The following is a 19,768-nucleotide window of genomic DNA, read 5'->3' as shown; positions in this document are numbered from 1 at the left end:
ATGCTTCAAATGGAAAACAATCAAATCTCCCTGCAGAGGCTCAGTGAAATCAAGAAATGAGAATGTTCGCTAAAAAAAGGTGTGTCTTTGTGTTGCAGTGAAAGAGAGAGAGAGAGAAATGTGTCAAACTTTAAAGAAAGTGGTTGGACTGGCTGCTGAAGTTGGTCACACAGTCCCAAAACATCTGAACAACTCAGCACTCATGCCTTTGACCAAACCTATTTGTGGCCGTGTGGGTGCTTCAGATTAACAGGACCCGGTCTCACAATGCAGCTTTGTTGCTGAAACAGATTAACACATCAAGTGACCGGAGGTGTAGGAGTCCCCCGCTCTCTTTTTCTTTCCTTCTCTCCCTTCTACAACATTCGCCGAGAACTCTGCCGCCACACATCTCGAGCCACAGCGGGTACAATGGCCAGACGTCCTCATGTTGCATGGTAAGTAAGCACAACTTTTATAGCCTTGTGTTTGAGTCAGTCGAATTGACCCTCTGGGACCCTCACATGTTGTAGCCTGACAGACACCTGCTCAGGTAAATGATTAATGTTGTATCTCAACACAGTGAGGGTGTATGATTTCAAAGAAGGAGGAGAACACTGTGTGTAAAATAACACAAATAACTGTGTGAAATAACACTGCTGTGTTTTTCTTCATTTTCAGATATGTGACCCAGTTGTCCTTATGAGATCCAGGTTGGTCGCTGACGCTGAGCTCAGACGAACTCCAGAGAGCATTGTCACACTGGTTTCCTTCATGTCACTCCACAGTCAGCCAGCAAGTTGGCCAGAAAGAAGCAGCAGCAGCAGCAATGACAGTCACATACTCTCGCAGGGTTGCTGATGCAGGTCTGGGGACCTTCTTTAACCTGCTTCTGCGATGGAAGGGCAGCATCTATAAACTGCTCTACAGAGAGCTCATCATCTTCACTGTTCTCTACTCCTTCTTCAGTGTCGTTTATAGGTACTCTCTCTGACCGAACACTCTAAACTCCACTGGTTGTTTTTAATGTCCTCCTTCTGCAGTTACAGTGAATGTAACTGGATTTTTAAGGCTAATTGAGTATTCAAATTTGAATCAATCACTTAATTAGTTACTTGAATGGTTATTGAATAGTTGTAGAAACTTGTGCTCTTTAGTGTACATACTACATAATGGTGACACTTTCTCTTTAGCATTTCACGATTGGAATCTCGTGTTACTTATTAGACAATTATTAGAGCTGGAATTTGGGGGCCAGTGGAAAATCTGTGAGTAGCCTTTGTGGGATCTATGGGTGAGGAATTGTAAATTTGAAGGTCCAGTGTCTAAGATTAAGTTCCCTCTAGCAGTGAGATTCCAGATTTCAACCAACTTAATACGCCTCACTGAGGAGTCTGCCATGAATGTGACAGTCCCTCTCGAGAGCCAGTGTTTGGTTTGTCCATTCCGGGCTACTGTAGAAACATGGTTGACTCCGCGGAAGACGACCAATTACCTCTGTAGATATTAAAGATTAATTGGAGCGGTAACAAAAATACAGGCCATTGTTTCAGGCCATAAGAGACATACAAAAAACATATTTCTGAATATATAATTCTAGTTCTGCAAGTAGATCCCTCTTAATACACACTGGCCATAGCTTCCGTTTTTGCCAGTAGTACAGTGTATTTTAATTGTATTTAATTTAAATATAACTGTATAGTTTAAGAGCAACTACTTACATCATGGTTTCATCACACCCATTGCTTTTACCTACAAGTGTGACAAAGTTAAATGGATTTCTACCAGATACAAATTTAGTTGAGGCGTCCTTCACATTTACAGTGACATAATAATGCCACCATGACAAAAGTGACATTTGCTCAGATTCATATTATAGTATGAAAATGTTAGCCTGTTGTTAAATGCAATAAATGCTTCTTGTTTTGAATATATATTGATTTTGTGAAGAAAAGAACAGTTTTGATGTAAAAAGAATACTCTGGTATGTTAAGTCAAGAGAAACATGAGAAGTATGTTGTTATTACAGAAAAAGTAAGAAACTTTTCACTTTTTGAGGAGAAACTGAGTTTTTTTGTCAACAACAGCAAAAAGACCAAAAGGCTCCCCTCCATTTTTTAAAATTGTGATGGACTCAGTAGTTGTTTCCTTCACCAGGTTTGTGTTAAGTGATGACCAGAGGAGGCTGTTTGAGAAGCTGGCTATATACTGCGACCGCTACGCAGAGCTCATCCCTGTGTCGTTCGTGTTGGGTGAGTTTAGACAGATTATTTTCTATTTTTAAAATGTCACATCCTTGTAACCATCACAAGAGGTTGGCATCCGATTCTTGTTCTTTCTTTTTGTCAGGGTTTTATGTGACTTTGGTCGTGTCACGTTGGTGGGGCCAGTATGAGAACGTCCCCTGGCCGGACCGCCTGGCAGCGCTGGTGGGAGGTCATGTTCGTGGAGCGGACGAGGCCTCCAGGCTGACCCGACGAACCCTGATGCGATACGCCAACCTCTCTGGCGTGCTCATCTACCGCTCTGTCAGCACTGCCGTCTACAAGAGGTTTCCCACCATGGAGCATCTGGTGCAGGCAGGTACGACGTAGCAATGAAACCACCTACCAAGCCAGTCTTAACACATACAAGAGAGTGTGTGAAGTGGTGGTTTCGTCCACGCTGTGTTTGTTCCTCTCAGGTCTGATGACGTCGGAGGAGCTGAGGCACCTGGAGGACTTGCCCTCTCCTCACAACAAGTTCTGGGTGCCCTGCATGTGGTTCGTCAGCCTGGCTCTGAGGGCTCGCACTGAGGGTCGCATCAACAATGACGTGGCGCTCACAGCCATTCTCACTGTAGGTCTTCATGTTTTGTCTGTGTGCGGGCCTGAACATCTTCACTATGTGAAAATCCTCTGCTCTGAAACATGTTTTTTTGCCTGTCTTGCTCTTTTTTTCCTCTCTGTTCAGGAGTTGAATAGTTTACGGGCAAAGTGTATGAAGCTGTACGGTTACGACTGGATCAGCCTGCCTCTTGTCTATACTCAGGTTTCGTTGATATACTGCGATGGGACTGAAGAATAGTTTGCATTTAGTGATGAATGTACAGTGATTGTGTACAGAGATAACACAGCTAATGACAGTGATACCTGTAGTCTATATGAATGTGATTTTGTGTGCTACAAAAATCATCATGTACCTAAAATGATTTGCTCAGTTTGATCAAAATTAGTGATTGATCATGAAGAACAAGATCCAATCAGCAGCGTGAACACTTTACAAGAGACTAATCCTGAAACACTTGTAGATTTGACTCATGTCTCTTAACTAGGTGGTGACGGTGGCGGTCTACAGCTTCTTCCTGGCTTGTCTGATTGGTCGCCAGTTCTTGGATCCAGCTCAGGGGTACCCGGGTCACGATATAGACTTCTACCTCCCTGTTTTCACCCTGTTGCAGTTTTTCTTCTATGTTGGTTGGCTGAAGGTGAGGAACAACGGATTCATGTTGTGATCACGTTACACTGATGCTTTGCCCTTTTAATGTTTTCTGTCTTTCCTGTTCATGGTCTCAGGTGGCTGAACAACTCATAAACCCTTTCGGTGAAGACGACGACGACTTTGAAACCAACTGGCTTGTTGATCGTAACTTACAGGTTTGCGTTCAGACCAAACTATTTCCCCCCTTTTTTGATCGAGAGTCTGTCTTCATCTTCTTGCTTTGGTTTCTTTTGTCTCCCAGGTGTCTTTGTTGTCTGTGGATGAGATGTACGACAGCCTGCCGCTGGTTGAGAGGGATATGTACTGGAATGAATCTGAACCTCAGCCTCCCTACACCGCTGCCAGCGCCGAACACCGCAAACCCTCCTTCATGGGCTCAGCCCTCGATATCAGGTTCAGTAATGTTTATGTTTTTCCTGAAGACATTATAAAACAGTCCAGCTAATCATCACCTAACCATTTATTTGATCCAATCTAGTGTTCCAAAGGAGGAGATGGAGTTTCAGTCCAATCTGGAGCAAATCAAAGAACACGAGGAAGCCAACTACTCCACCCCGCTGATTGGAGGGCTGGGTCGTCTTCTCGGCGTCCAGTCCCCAAACTTCCCTCGCTCCTCCCGGGTCTCTCTGCTGCGCCGACGCCCTGGAGCTCCGCTAAGTCGCTTCCCTCTGTACCTTCAACAGGAAGGACCATCGCCTCCGAGTCAAGCCCGCCAGCCTTTGAACCAAGAGCGAGATCCGGACTACGCCTTCTCCACCATGCCCTTGTATGAGAGGCCGGGTTTTTACAGCTGCCCACAAACACCCATCCACTGTGTGCCCCCGACGGTGCCCCGCCCTCGACCAGCCCGGCGGACTCAGAATGAGTGGGACCGCAGCTGCAGCTCCCTTGCTCATCCAATGGTGGGCTCACAGTTGCTGCCTCCTGACACCCCAAACCACGTCCCCCCACCTCCATCCTCTGCCTTTCCCTGGCTAAGTGAGGACAGTGGGGTCCCCAGTGCCCCTACCTTCTCCTTCCCAGACCCACCTGAACTCTGCCCGATATCTAAACTCAGACCTGGACACGGCCTGCTGTCTCGCCGCCCTCCACCTCCACGCCTTACTCTGGACACCCTCCCCTCAGCTGACGCCCAGCCCGGACCCCCAAGTGCTCGAGCGGCAGGAAGCGGAGGGGAAAGAGTGTTCTCGTTCACTTCACCCGCTCGCACAGCGGCAGCAAATCCCAGTAATCCCAACAGCAGCTCTAACAGCATTAATGCAACAAGCACCAACAGCACTGGCACAACAGGAAGTCTCTGCAATGGTGCAGGTCACAGTAATTTTAGTAACCATGGGAACTTCAGCGCCAGCATGAGGGCGAGCAACGGGGGCACCAACGGCGGGCTGAGTAATAACACAGTTTCCACTTCGGCGTCATCGCAGCAAGAAACCAATCAGCAGAACTCGCCCAATGATTCAGGAATCTCATTGGCTGAAGGGGACCTGCTGGGCGTTCTGGTGGACAGCGGGGTGAACAAGGCGACAGGGGAGAGGGAGCAGGACTGAGAAAAGGTGTGACAGACTGTTTTTGTATCACATGTGGCTTTCAAAACATTACACACGAACAGGTCCTGATCTGCGCTCCATCGGACGCGCATTACAGCCATCTGAAGCCTAACACACAAACTGAAAAGTATTTGTTGCAAACACTGAGTTAATCTCTACTTCCTGATAAGCTCTTATAGAACAATTAACCTACTTGTAACGCAAAAAGCACCTTATGAGATTTAACTGTCAACATGCAAAGGAAAGGTTTCTACTAAAACTCAGCAACAGGACGCAAAAATGTGTACATTTAAAAAAGAACTAGTCTTCTGAGCATTGTTCCCCATCAGTGTACTCTTTAATAAATACTAAGCATCATATGTTTTGTTTCTTTTGGCATTTTGTTTTTTCAATAAAAAAACTGAAACTTGAAATTATTTGATTACTATTTTATTTTGTTATACAAGGAAATGATTTGTACAGTTCAACTTAAAATCACACATATTCATATAATGTTCATGTTATATAAAGCAAATGCAGAGAGAAGAAGCCAACTGTACGAAGAAACATTTTCCTGGGTCACATCTGCTCAAACACGTCAGTGTGTTCGGATAACAAACATATTTGATTTTAAGCAGCTTCTGTACAGTCAGCTTACACAGACACCTTATGTAGTTATTCCATAAATACACGATTGATGCAACTCAAAGCTGATGCATTTAGAAGTGAATGATAAGTGAATATATGGAGAGTTTAGTGTGTCATTTTTAATCACAGTAGTTATATGTTTTTGAAAATGTAAATTAAAGGATGAGTTCATACAGATTTTAAATATTAGTCAGGATCTCACGGCTTGCTGAAACTTGGATTATGCTGCAAAAGTGATTTTATTTTTATTTTTTACATTTTTAAACAACCTCACACTTCAGTTTAGGAAAATGCTCTGATGCTCCACAAATGTTTTGCAAAAAGAAAAAAACTTCACCCAATTTTCCCTCCACATCGTGTTGAGAAGATAATGATTTTTTATCTACTTTTTTTTCACCTTTACTGCATTTTACCGGGAAGTCCCACTGGGATAAAGATCCCATTTACAAGAGAGACTTTTAATTCATCATTCGATAGCAGATAGACCAAGTGGAAATTAAATAATGAAATCACTTTAATTCAATAGCTTTTAATTAAATGTGTCTGTAACCTGTCAATTCATTTGTCCCTTTGTTCACTCTTCAAAGTTTCCTTTTATGCACAGTTTCAGTTGATTTAAGTTTGAGTTAAGTTTAACAATTTTTAAACTGAAGGCTATTACAATGATGGATAGCCTAAATGTTCAGGTTTGAGAACTCTCATCGCTTTAAATATCGTTAATGACGCAAATATTTTGTTGCAAAATCAGGAAAAATTGTGGATTATAAATTTTTAAAAATATATGGAATGCAATTTAACACTCAGCTAAAAAAAAGGCTTGTAAAGTAAAAAAGTAAAACTTGAAATGATTTCACGATACATCTAAAAATAATTTCATATATAAAAAAATATTACAACCAGAACTATAAGTTTCCATGTCATTTGTAATTTCCTTGTACTTTAAATTCAAACTCAGACATTAGATTGTAGAGTTTTAGCAACTGTACTTTGGAAACATGAAAAACACTGAACAGTCTGTTAAATATACGGAAGTATGAGGCCTAATTTAAAGGATTTAAAGGTTTGCTTGGTCTTTATTTCTACAAAACATTAGTTTAGAAAGCTATCTATGCCTTGTGCAAATTCTGCAATTGATTGACAACATAAATAAAGCAGCGTTATCTGTGATACATGCAGTACATGACAGGGAGCAGGACGGCATGCAGTGGAGATGATCATCAGTGTCATCTATGCAGTTTAACTGCCCTCGTCGGCCATGGTGTGTTTGTCAAAGAGATACTCAGCCATGCCGCTCTGAGGGGCTCCCATGCGGCGCAGGTTAGATATCCAGTCAGCGAGCTGTTTGATAGATTTGACCTGCTCATCCAGATAATGTGTTTCTATGAAGTCGCACATCTGTGAATAAAATAGATAGGATGTTATTCTTATTACACAGTCAGATCCTCTAAATAAAAGGGACTGCATGTTCTCTAACACCGAATGTACACAGCATCAGGATGCACTGCGGCTCAGTCACAGCACCGACACGATGTTGTGTAAACTGGAACCACTTCAGAAGTGGAGCGGCTGTTTTTCAGCAGCAACCCTTACAGTATAATGTAGTTTGGAATAGTTTTCTCCACATTTCTCCTGTTTTACGAGCATAAGTACAGATTTGCAGCTCATTCAGCTGTGGAATGTGTTTTTGGCTGGGCTTCAATATGACAACATTTCAATGCTTGTTCTCATTCTACATGTCATAACACTTAACACTGCCTCGCTTTCCTCCTCTCTCTTTCATTCACTAATGACAACTGCTGAGACTGTGTGCAGTTTAGGCCCCAAACAAATAAAATACATCAGGATGAAAGTTAAATGCTAATTAAGACAGACAGCGGATCGTCTTTGGCAGCAGTGACAGAGCTGGAGCATGACGCAGCCTGATGCTGTGTAACTTACATGAGGGTCATTGTGCTCAGCCGCCATTTTCTGCAGGTCCAGCAGGGATTGGTTTACACTTTTCTCCAGCTGCAAGGAACACTCCAAAGCTTCCAGACCGCTCCCCCACTCATCTCTATCAGGTTTCTATGACATACATACATAATTAATAACAATTCAACACTGATATTATAATCCTTTTACAAAAATAACCAACAGAAAAATAGTAATTGCATCATAAAAGGGTGCTTGCATCTCAACTGACAATCTTAGAAAGCATCATCCCTTCCCCGAAAAAAAAAGATGCTGTTATCACAATCATTTTGTCAAAAGTAGAAAAAGTATCAGTACATACTCTGATGTCCTGCAGAAAAATTCTGCCTCCTCGCTTGTTCTGCAGACTCATCAGCTTCTCTGCATGTTCCTGCTCTTCTTTGGACTGTTCCTTGAAGAACTTTGCAAAATTTGGCAAGGACTTATCATCCCTGTCAAAATAATATGCCTACAAGCCAACACAAACAAAGAAGAGAAGCTTTAAAGACACAAACAGACCTGAGCTGTGCACAAAGCACATTGCATTACGAGCTGAAACGTATTTCTTACCATGGAGAGATAAACATAAGACGCATAAAGCTCCAGGTTTATCTGTCTGTTGATGGCAGCCTCGCAGTCCTGGTGGAAGTTCTGTCGGATTTGTGAAGTCATTTCTGTATAAATGCAAATAATGGAGAAAAAAAAAAGGTGTGAGAAAATTTCAGTGACACTGTTCTATCAGTGACATGTTAGGCAGAGTATGAGATGGAGTCGGCAACTTAGGGAAGCATAGCAAGAAAAGACCTTACAGACCACTGCTAATGACACACCTAGACGGGTACAGCTGAAGTCGTTTGTGTTGTAACTGATCATGAACCAGGACACCGATGCTGAGACAGAGGCTGATGATACATCAAACCTGCTAACACCTGACACACTATTCTTTTCAGCAAATAACTGAATACATGTATTTCCAAAAGACGACACATTTATTCAAACATGCAAACCAATGAATTCACAAATAACTCATATAACAACTAATAAATAATACATTGTTTTTTCTTGTTTGTATTTATCCATGCCGTTCATTTTTTAGTTCAAAGTTATTTTCGTTAACATGTGAAGTTTACATGCATTTCTTTCTTCTATAACGTTCTGATAAACAAACTGCACCTTTACAAACTCACTCCCATGTCTGCGAATTATGCTGATTCAGGTGCATCGACCCTTTAAGGGATATAACTGCATCCATATTGATCCAGACAGACTGTGACCTTCATCTGATTGTAACCCAAATGAAAACAACATGAGACACTATTGTTCAAACCAACTCCTAACAAGCTGAATAAACACTCCTGACTTTTGTTTTTAATGTGTAATTAGCTAAATATGGCTAAATATTTACGAAGTAATGATAATGACATAACGTAGCAAGTAATGTCTCAAGAGGGCGCAAAATGGCTGTGACTTCTATAATCAGCCAGAATAAGATTGTTTGGCTAATTTAGCATATAAGCTTATTTAAGAAACGTTAAGCGTCAAGCCGAGCTGTTAAATGATAACAATGCTTGCTAACATGGTGTCAAATATAACATTAAAAAGGGACTGTAATGTTAGCAGGGACTAGTAATAATACTATGGTATTGCTAGCCTTATCAGTTGTTTTATTTGACAGGTTAGCTAACTATCTTATTAACAAGCTACCAGAGACATCGAGCGTTGCTAGCACAGATGTATAGTTATGGTTGCTAGGCGCTGTTAGCGAGCACATCTCGATCAGTGCATCTGCAGGTGACCATCGACTAGCTAGCTTCCAAGCTAGCTAGAACGCTGCATCAGAGGTGGTGTGTAAAACCTACCTGTTCTGTGGATCTCTGACGTTTTAACAAAAGTAAAAAGATAGCTGTGAAGTAGTCCGATATTTATGCCGTCAACTTCCCAACGACTTAAGTTAGCAGACTGGCTGACGTTACCCGCCGTCACTGCAAACGAACACAGTCTGCTCGACGATCCGGTGAGTATGGAAGCTCAAATCCGCCAGGCAAACAAAAAAAAAAACAAAACAAAACAGAAAAAAACATTAAAAATAAGTCTTGACTTAAAAACAAAAAACTTCTCACGATAAATCGTAATTATAAGACCTTTTAAAAAGTCACATTAATGTGACTGAACACTGAAATTAGGAGATTTTAAAAAAGGTAAAAAGTCATAAAGAATCAAATTTTAAAAGAACAAAATTGAAAGTAAAATCAATTAGATGACAAGATGACAATGATCCCAAACATACAAGATAGACAGATACATCATCTCAAGTTTCCTATGTCAAGCATATTTCTTGTGGTGGTAATTACTTTTCTGTCAATATCTTAAGGTTTAACACTGTTAAAGACTTCCCTAGGCAACTGAGACAGGGTGGTCTAATTTCTCATGTCAACTTACACTCCACTCAAATACAGTCAATAGAGAAAAGTGATCTGTTGCATAAAGCCTTTGTGACACATCTTAACTTGTCTTCATAACTCTCCACATGTACACAATATTTTGCCGTAATCAACCATTTTATTGTATTTGAATAAATCCCAGACATGAGAATTCTGCTATCATTTACAGTCAGTACACACAATCATACAAAAGAAAGTTTTTACTGATCATTTGGGAGGAAAAAAACAAAAACAAAACTTTAATATCCCACTGGGTTATAATACACACCCTTTTCAAGTACAAGTAAAAGCATCACTTGTGTATCACTCTGAATCATGATATTTTACAGACTACTAACAATATTACTAAAACACAGATGCCTAAAACCATAAAAACAATTTAATATAAAGGGGAAAACATGTTACTTTATTGGACTTCAACACAAAATGAAAACTTTATACAACAAAGTACATTTGTATCAGTGTACAGACTTTACTTGGATCCCACTGGAGGCGAGTGCCACACAGCAGAGCTGGTGCGTTTAAAATAGCGAGGCTTCTTCTTGTAAAAGATATTTTCCAGTCTGGGTGGTTCAACTGTTCCAAAGATAGAGTCTAAATCAGGAGGGTTAAAGTACTGCTTCATTATTATCTGCTGCAGATTGTGACCTAGACAGGGGAAAAATTAAGAAAAATGTTTAATGAGTGCAAATGTATTTTGGACATGTGAAACCAAAACAAAAGCATAATAATGTTTTGAATTAAGTCCAAACAACATGAGAAAAAACACTGACACTGGCAAAACATGTCTGGACCCAACTCTGCAGCAGTTCCGCCATGATGTAAAAACTTAACGTCATCATAATAAATGATAGTTTCATGAAACCATCCCTACCTTCTGCCCAGGATGGAATGGGTTTCCTTGGGGCAGACTCGTCATCAGTAGAGTCGTCACTGTTTTGGTCCATCCCATAATCTTCTGCACTTTTGGACATCAAGGGTTTGTTTCCGCCCTTTGGAGTGATGACGTATGATTGTGGTGATTTCTACAGAGGAAGATAAAACACACACTATGAGGATGTACTCTGATGGAAACTTTATAGTCAGGTTTTTAGAAATTAAATACATGTGCAAAAAATACATTATGTCATTTTACCTCAATATCCACAGTCACGTTTAGGCCACCACCTTTTCCTACAGGCGTGCTCATTACAGAGCGCTGGAAACAGCAAGAAAAGAAGCAGTCAAAATATGTTTTATGTCACCACTGCTGAGAATGACATGCACTTTACATGTTTGCAAGACCTCACAGATACACTAAAGGTGTCTTGTTGAGTAACACTGTATTCTGAACATGACTTTTTAAAAAAATATCTCCACAGCGCCCAGAAAAGACAAAGCCGCCACAGAGACATTTAAAGTTCCCATTAAACAGCAAAGTGCTACTAGATTCGGCATATTTACTTGTTTCCTGTAAAATCAAGAAACTAATGAAGAATTTGTCATGGATGCCAACTGGTATTTTCAGCAGCCAATAGCACAGAATGTGCATTTATCCTCCAAGATCCAGTTTTGCCCAAATCGGTGAATAAAGTAAAAAAAAAAAAATTGTGAACTGATCTGGGATTTAAAAATTGATCACAAATATCGTTTCTGAATGCAGGATCAGTCATCAATATTTTGACCATTTTCCAGGAAATTACAAACTCCAAAACAAAGTAAAAGTTTGGAAAATACACAAACTTACACCTATGCTGAACTGATGGGAACTTTAATGATGATGATGGGAACTAAACTCATTAATGTAAATAATTTGTGTGTATTATCAGGATCGCTGAATACTTACACCTACATTTCAATAAAATGTTTCATTCAAAAATGTCCCAATTTATCTGAATGATAAATTACCAAAAAATTAAAAATATATGTTTTTTAGTGACTAGGCTGCAATTCTTACCTCGATATCCATGGTCACATTCAGTACAGCAGCGGTCTTTGGGGGAAAAGAGTAAATGTTGAGAATTATATATAGAGACCTCTTGAAAGTGTTCAAGAGCAAAGTTTGTGGATAATGAAGCTAAATAAACAAAACCTAAACCTACATGAGCAGATGATATGAGAACGTTTTGTAATTTAGATGAAGCTCCTCTTCAAACTGAGAATAATTAACCTTTGTCAGCTTTTGCTTATTTTCAGCTGTGCAGGTCTATCTAGCCTCATTGTAAACTCTAGATTACCTGTTTAGCAGCAGCAGCGGCGGCAGCTTCTCTTTGTTTAGCAGCTTCTCTCTCTTTCGCAGCTTTTTCTTCTGCAGCTAATCTCAGTTGCTCCTCCTAGTGGGAGAAAGACACATTAAAAGCTGGCCAGATGAGCAACCAAATAAACCCAGAGCTACAGAAGCCTAGACAAATTTAATTCATTAGTGAGTGGACTACTTATCCACACAGTTGATTCAAGGAGGTAAACATGACCATGGTAACAAGGTTATATGGAGGTCCTTAGTCAAACTAATGTCCAAGCATCTTCCTGGATACATTTCTTACCAGTTTTCTTCTTTCCTCCAGTGCCTTTCTCTTTTCCTCCAGTTCTCTCCTCTCCTTTTCCCTCGCTGCTCTCTCCAGCTCCCGTTGTAGAGCGAGAGCTTTTTCCCTTTCCACACGCTCCCTGACAGACACCAAGTCAGTACAACAAACCCTGGAGTCAATAAACATTTTTCTTATAACTTCACCAGTGCATGTTTATTTCATACACTGTTCAGACAGTTAATTCAGTTACTTGGGTTTATAAAGACGTTATGACTGACCTTTCAGCAGCAGCTAGTCGTTCTCTCTCTAGCTCTCTCTCCCTCTCACGTTCTTGCTCTCTCTTTAGCTCCAAGGCTCTGCGAGCTTCAGCCAGCTTACGAGCTAACTGTTCTTCCTCCTCTGCCTTCTTCTTGGCCAGTGACTCCTGCTGCCGCTTCTCCTCCTCCTGGTAGAAACAAAAAACAATGTTAAAACCCCACACACACATTAGAAACATTTAATTGCAATACTGTGCATTTGAGTTACAAAAAATCTAGTGAGCAGTGTGATAGGATTGTGCTCTGAGCGAGTCCGTTATCAGCATGTACATGACGAAAACGTCAGTGTACACCAAACTAAGCACAGCTACAGGTAACAGTGAGTGAAGCATAAATAACTTCCAAAAGAGCATCATCTCACTGCTTGTTGCATCTTCTTCCTCTTTGCCTCGTCTTCCAACTTCTTTTTCTGCTCGAGCTCCTCTTGGCGCTTCATAGCCGCCTTCTTCTTAGCCCTCTCCTCTGCCTGACGCTGAACCAGAAAACATATCAAAGATTAGACAACATTGTTGAATCAGTTTTAAGATTGACACACAGATTTCAAAAACACAAAATGTGTTATATACCTTATCATTTTTCTCATCAATCTGGGCCATTTTTTGTTCAATCTTCTTTTTCTTTTCCTCCTCCCTCTGCTCTTCTTTTACTTTGGCCTCAAACACTCTCCTTAGCCTCTCATCCCTTTTCCTGCAAAACATGGTCATAGTTAATATAGAAAAAATAATATTCAATTAATCAGCTGTCCAGTGGGTGTATAATGAAGTTAACCTTTTAAGTTCATCCTGTTTCCTTTTTTTCTCATCCTCCATTTTCTTCATTCTTTCCTCCTCTTGCTCCTGTTTCTTTTTAAGTGCTTCCAGTTTGACGCGCTCTTTGGTCTGAGGGAAAAAAAGACAAGGATTTTGTTTGGCTGATGTTGCCAAAAATCAGCTAATTCTGATACACTATATTAAGTGGTAAATGCAAAAAGAATCCAAAGTAGCAGTGTGCTACTTTGTGCATTTATGCTGAAGCAGATCATCACATCCCTGGAGCCGACAGATGAAGCAAGGATCCACCCTAACTGACTGTGTTTTTTCCCCATCAAATTTGCTCCAACACTGCTGAACTGCAGAGATATAGCCGTCCTTTGACGAGAGACAAGCAACACTCATCAGATAGATTGTGTGCCTCAACACTTGGTTACTGTCATGACTTTAGCCTGCTTATGACATCAATACTGAACAATCCAATCACAAGTGGACAGTTTGAAATCTGCTGATTCACACCTGACTGATACAGCAATGCAGCTGACACTTTTTTGTGGAAATAAACAACTTTTTGTATTGAACTAAATGCCGAATTTTCACGGCTTGAATGATTTAGAAATTGCAGTACTCATTTTGCAAAGTTTGTTATGTTTCTCCTCACGCAACCCTTTAAATCATGCAATTTGTAAGGGAGACTACCTCCCTGACACTCACTGCATTTACTAGTTCAATGGTTAGATTAGCTGAAGCAGATGGCACTAAGGTCTGCTGCTCACAATTTACATTAGAGTGAACCAAATGGAAATCAGGCAATCCATTATGTTTGTTGTTGTGGCTTCTCATTATTCCAGAGAGAGCAGAACCGGGTCTGAATAGGGCCTGTGTAATTTTATCTAACAATTAGTTTTATTCCTAAACAGACATGAAGCATAGAAACAGCAACACATGTCCAAAGACCAACAAGAGTGGCTGAATGCCATTTGATCACAGAACAAGCCGCTGTCAAACACAGAATCCTATAAAGTAACACTAACAATAGTTCCAGTAACTTCTCTGCACAGTAAATCTTTTTTTAAAAATCAGTAAAGTTTAAGTAAGGCTTCTCGTTAAGATGGATTTTTACTTCAATTTCTACTTCTGGTCAAATAATGCTTCAAAGGCAACAAACAGTGAGTTGCTAAAGCCATTAGGCAGTCTGAAGGATTGTTAGATTTAAAGATTGCAAACGATGAGAATTAGTGACCCGTGGGATGAGAGACCATCAACTAAAAAGTGAAATTTGGGGTGGTGTTGACAGTAGCCCCTTTCACCTGTGGACCATGCAGGGCAGGGCTCAGTTATGGTGATGTGGCTTTGGTTTTCTTCATGCGTGTCTGTCTCTGTCAGAGAGTCTATTCTACATAAGATTTAACTCTTTATGTGATTTAGACTGAAATGTAGCAGCTCAGGTTCCCACTAACTTAAAAGAAGTCTTTCTAAATTTTCAGCTATAGAACTGTGGTAAGTGTTGATTTCAGCTCAACATTTACATTTAAATGTGGAAGTGTGAAAGGGGCTTATGTGGGAAATAAGGAAAATTAGTTACACAGTGGGATATTAGACACCACCAATTGCCCACAACCAACATACAGTGCACATCCACACTTACCACTATACCAGTGCTCAACTGGGGAAGGGAGAAAAAAACATCCAATTAAGAGGACTATAACATTTCATAGCTCATTTAAATGTGAGTCACATTATTACTACTACTACTTATTTTTAGAATATGCACTGTTCACCCTAAAAAAGGTTCAGGGTTTTTTAGGAATGCACACAACTGAAATTATAAGATGGCCGATAAGCAAATATCCCCATGACGAGTTATGCAGACGCAATACTATTTATTTTCAATAAAATCAATACCACATGTCTGTTTTGGGTAAGTGGACTATATTTATAGAGTCGAGATGTCTCGAGCCAATCTTTATCTTAATAGATCTAATATCAAGCTCATCAAAATCTGATCCTTTGTCCACCTTTGCCTATCAGTAACTCATTCAACACAGCGTTGCTGCTTTACACTGATGTAGTACCTTAGGATCAATCTTCATAGGAGTGGTGTGTTTAATGAAGGACTTGATAACACCAGTGCGGCCGAGGGTATTTGGAGTCATCATCAGCATCTGATTCTTCTGCACAGTTTGGAGGAAAGACCTCATGTTGGGTCTGATGGCCTGTATTATACCAAAGGAAAGGGTGTCAACTGAAGGTTCATTCACATTTTTACTAATTTTCCATTTCTTGACCTCAACATTTTTTGCATCTTACACTCTGACTTTTCTTCGGAGGGGAGAACCTCTTTGTGGGACTTTCCTCTACAGTATCTGGTGCTTTGCGTTTGGTACTCTGGCGTGACCTTAAGACACAAAAATAACACATTTTAAGACAGAATACTGGGTATACTTAACAGTCAACAAGTTGATATGGCTTTAGAGCTTTGCAGAAATCAGATATTGTAGTAAGCTCCCATCTGTTATGTAGGGCAACTAACACACAAAGCACTTACTTCCGTTTGGACTTGGAAGACTGTTGCTTCTCAGCGATGACTGAAACACAGACACAACAAATGTGGATTTAGCCCATACAAGTTACTGCTAAAACTTAACATTCAAAAAGAACTCACAGCTAAAATCTGAACAACACTTAAATAATAAAATATAGAGTGCACACACACCTGTTCTGCTGTTTGGAGTGCTCATATTTTGCTCAGTGGTAAACAATGATGGAGGCGCCAATTTGGGAGAGTGTGCAGCCACAGATCGAGTAATGCGTCCAATAGAAGGATTTATGCGTTGGTTAACCTCGATCTATATTTATTTAAAGCAAACACACACAAAAAAAGTCAACTGACAAATAAATCAAAAGATAAGTTGAATTCAAGTTTGGCACTTTTAATACACAATGACATATTCATACCTCTGGAGTTTCCTTTGATTCTTCAGCTGCAGAATTATCCTCTGTATCAGCAGTTACAGCTTCATAATTGCTATAGCAGTGAATAAATTCATATGGGTAAGAAATGCTTAAGAAACAAAATGACAGTGAATTCATATCATGGCACAATTGGCTATCACTTCAGCACACTTATTTTAAGCGTTTTTTCATTACTTACGTTTCTTTATCCTCTTCTTCTACAGAGCCCATACATGCGTCCTCTACAATCAGAAAGATCACCAAAATACAAAATACAGATTTTTAAGAATCAAAGAGTGGAAGAGTTTGTCATTCATAAACAAAAGATGACTAATTCCTCACCATCAGTGTTGCTGCTAGATGTGGCATTGAACACACGAGACACCTTCCTCTTGAGCATGGAGCGACGTGAGGCACGGCGAACAGATTCCTGAGTCATACTGTGCCGTAGACCAGCCCGCGAGTGACGAAGCTTGAGGGAGCAGCGTACAGAGCTCCGCCGCGAGCTTTGAGCTGCACCAGCGATGGCAATCTTAGCAGCTGTGCGGCCAGGAGAAGGCTCTGGCTGGAGAGCAATCTCAGCAGACAAGCGGTCTGTTGGAGAGATGCTGACAATAACTTCAGGTGAGGGTATTTTAGGTGGAGACGGGTCTGCCGGAGAAGTGCTGACAACAACCCCAGATGCGGGTGTCTTAGGTGGAGTCCTAGGTGCATAGTCTGGCTCCACTTTTGCATCGTTCACTACGTTACTTTTGTCCAGCTCTTCTACGAGCTCTGGCTTCCTGTTCTCCACCTTCTCAGTTTCACAGTTTCCATGAGTTGACTGGTTCACTTCCTCCGTCACCTCAGACTTTCTTTGTTTGTTTTTGCGAGTGGTACGTTTAGGCTGTGTGGTGGTTTCAGAGGTCGAGGCCTCGGGAACAGACTCTTCTTCAGCAATGAAGTTCAGTGATTTGACAGAAGAACCACGAAGGTTGCTGCGCTTTCCCTTTGAAAATCTGGACAAGAAAGGAAAAATTACTTACAATTACAAAAGGCATCATTGTTTAAAATGGCTCAGGTTGAATAAATAAGAAAATTCTGCATTTATTGAAAAGGTAATGAGGACACCGAACCTTCGCCTGGCTTGATTTTCTTCCTGGCGACCCAGAGACACGCGCTTCCTGCGACTATTCTTTTTCTGTGATGGTGTCTTTGGCATTAATTCTGGTTCAGCATTAAAATCTCTGAAATACAAAGAATCAGCTTCTTTAGTAAACCTTAGAAAATTCTGAGGTAAGAACAATAGCTCATGAGGATAGAAACTTGTGAAAGGAAAAAGAGAGGTCATGATATCAACTCAAGCTTACCTTGAGAACATGCGGTTGGCTTCCTGTTGGATCTCCTCAAGCCAAACCATGTGAACATTCTCAATTTCATTGGCAAATTCTTGTGCTTTGCCATCGAACATTTGCATGAGGGACCGCACGGATGTTAGTACGGAGTTCATGTTGACGGCCTGAGGGAAAGAACGCACCGTTACATCAGGACAAGTTTTAGCAGACTTGAGATAACTATTAAAAATATATTAGGGCCAATAAATACATGACTAGACCTTTATGTTTTAATGTCTGCTTTGACATTGTTTATTTTGCTTTGAACAGGACTATGAGACCCCCCAAAACACTCATCTTTTAAACCTGCTTACACCATTTAATGCATTAATAGCTCACCAAAAATGTAGATTAAAGTAGTCAGAGTCTAGGAATATAATTACATCCCATTCACAAAACTGCTGAGGCTATTATTTACAAAAAGTGTGATCTTTATGGAGGGACCTAGAAATTACATTTTTAACGTCAATTGACACCAAAACATGCTTGCTATTAATACTTAAATAGTTGAAAGATGTATCTATGTAAATATTTCCAACATAACATTTTCTGTTTAGTCAATTGTCCCTATGTACAAAGGGGGGCCATGAGGTGTGCAACACACCCCAATAAGCTCCCTGTCCTAAGCATAACAGTGTTATGAGGTAAACTATCTTCTAACATTTTCTAACAACCCGACTAAGTTAAATCATCAAAATGTCGCTACGTCACAGTCAGTTCTGGGTAAAATCATTCCTGAACACGTTTCATAGTTTGCTTTGCCAAGTCGGGCAGCTGTGCAGACTCCCTAAATAATAATCACACTATTGACATATAATGTGTTTCTTTGTCCTGGATAGCCAGATCCATTTTGACCACTCGATGTCTTTTTAAATGCAATCTGTGCATGCGCAATGTCATTTTATTTTAGCGAACGGTTGATGGGCTTGTCGGCTGCTATTTAACAACAATATGGTCGTCAATCACATTTGGTTGTCTGACGTTAGTTCTTTTCATTTCACAGTAGCACTGATGTGTTGTGGTGCAGTAAAATCTCAGTACTTTCATATCAGCCTAACATTAACACAGGCGCTTTGTGATGTGACAGAATTAGCTAACGTTCCCCAGGTAACAAGTTAGCTTAGCTCAACTGCAGTCGACGAGCACTCAAATAATATTCAGTAATACCCAAACCTGCTATAACAGCCACTGTAAGATGCGGCAGGTTAAATTCAACCGACATGTTGTCGTGCGTCTGTACATAAAACTGCTATCATGGTGATGTTGAACAACGGTGTGAACCAGCTAACGCTAACTTAGCTAACGTTAATATTGTCTTAAGCGTCAAAATAAACTGCGTTACCTTTGATATCCGGGTTTCTGAAGAGGGAATACGATGCTCGTTGCTCCGCTATTTATTTTAAAGCTAAACCAATAGCATATTGACGAGAAAATAAATGCTCTAAAATGAAGGACTTCCCTCTTTGCTTTACAGCTCGTGTGTAAACTCGGAATAATACTCGGTGGGTAAACTGCAAACCTCCCCGCTAAAACCGTTTAACTTGTTCAAAACTCCACCAGCCAATCACGACCCGAAGCGCAGTGACGTTTCACAAGATGTGCTCGATTTGGTGTTTGATATCATTCACAGGGGCGGAGCTAGCCGTTAGGAACAATGGCAAAAAACGGGGCGGAGTGTTTAATCAGTCGACCTCTGAGGAAGAAACGAGCAACCCCAACGGAAGTATGGGGCGGGGTTACAGCGTTGCTCAGATTTAAATCAACCAATTGACATGTAGCAGGATATGCTCCGCTGCAGGCACAAATACAGAAATGTTTATCTCCTGCTCTTTCAGACATTGTGTCA

The 19,768-nt window shown here is 40.6% G+C and overlaps 3 protein-coding genes across 7 annotated transcripts; 1 reads left to right on the top strand and 2 right to left on the bottom strand.

Moving 5' to 3' along the window:
- The first annotated feature begins 11 nt into the window (after positions 1 to 11).
- Positions 12 to 6,806, top strand: best1 (bestrophin 1). The gene is made up of 10 exons (XM_037107047.1): positions 12 to 437; positions 661 to 960; positions 2,137 to 2,231; positions 2,329 to 2,562; positions 2,663 to 2,817; positions 2,932 to 3,009; positions 3,293 to 3,445; positions 3,534 to 3,614; positions 3,701 to 3,852; positions 3,938 to 6,806. Exons 2-10 carry the CDS (start codon positions 809 to 811, stop codon positions 5,004 to 5,006), a joined length of 2,169 nt encoding a protein of 722 aa, XP_036962942.1. The 5' UTR covers positions 12 to 437; positions 661 to 808; the 3' UTR covers positions 5,007 to 6,806.
- fth1b (ferritin, heavy polypeptide 1b) lies at positions 5,876 to 9,623 on the bottom strand. 2 transcript variants are annotated; one of them, XM_037107057.1, is made up of 5 exons: positions 9,443 to 9,623; positions 8,154 to 8,257; positions 7,906 to 8,052; positions 7,572 to 7,697; positions 5,876 to 7,028 (listed from the first exon to the last, which is right to left on the bottom strand). In XM_037107057.1, exons 2-5 carry the CDS (start codon positions 8,253 to 8,255, stop codon positions 6,870 to 6,872), a joined length of 534 nt encoding a protein of 177 aa, XP_036962952.1. In that variant the 5' UTR covers positions 8,256 to 8,257; positions 9,443 to 9,623; the 3' UTR covers positions 5,876 to 6,869. The 2 variants fall into 2 exon arrangements, with proteins under 2 accessions (XP_036962952.1, XP_036962950.1); XM_037107055.1 differs by lacking the exon at positions 9,443 to 9,623 and adding an exon at positions 8,414 to 8,471.
- A 499-nt stretch (positions 9,624 to 10,122) lies between these two features.
- On the bottom strand, positions 10,123 to 19,463 carry LOC119024341 (inner centromere protein). 4 transcript variants are annotated; one of them, XM_037107043.1, is made up of 21 exons: positions 19,265 to 19,463; positions 17,899 to 18,047; positions 17,665 to 17,775; positions 16,892 to 17,547; positions 16,749 to 16,791; positions 16,553 to 16,622; positions 16,311 to 16,443; positions 16,143 to 16,182; positions 15,905 to 15,992; positions 15,670 to 15,810; positions 15,243 to 15,260; positions 13,614 to 13,723; positions 13,412 to 13,532; positions 13,207 to 13,317; positions 12,807 to 12,973; positions 12,547 to 12,697; positions 12,241 to 12,336; positions 11,961 to 11,996; positions 11,160 to 11,222; positions 10,899 to 11,049; positions 10,123 to 10,672 (listed from the first exon to the last, which is right to left on the bottom strand). In XM_037107043.1, exons 2-21 carry the CDS (start codon positions 18,036 to 18,038, stop codon positions 10,497 to 10,499), a joined length of 2,622 nt encoding a protein of 873 aa, XP_036962938.1. In that variant the 5' UTR covers positions 18,039 to 18,047; positions 19,265 to 19,463; the 3' UTR covers positions 10,123 to 10,496. The 4 variants fall into 4 exon arrangements, with proteins under 4 accessions (XP_036962938.1, XP_036962940.1, XP_036962939.1 ...); XM_037107045.1 differs by having other exon boundaries at positions 12,547 to 12,667; positions 19,265 to 19,461; XM_037107044.1 differs by lacking the exon at positions 15,243 to 15,260.
- Positions 19,464 to 19,768: the final 305 nt, after the last annotated feature.

The sequence above is a fragment of the Acanthopagrus latus genome, chromosome 8 (assembly GCF_904848185.1).
Source record: "Acanthopagrus latus isolate v.2019 chromosome 8, fAcaLat1.1, whole genome shotgun sequence".
Classification (NCBI taxonomy): domain Eukaryota; kingdom Metazoa; phylum Chordata; class Actinopteri; order Spariformes; family Sparidae; genus Acanthopagrus; species Acanthopagrus latus.
Note: the sequence above shows the minus strand (reverse complement) of the source record. Positions and strands in the feature narration are given on the sequence as shown.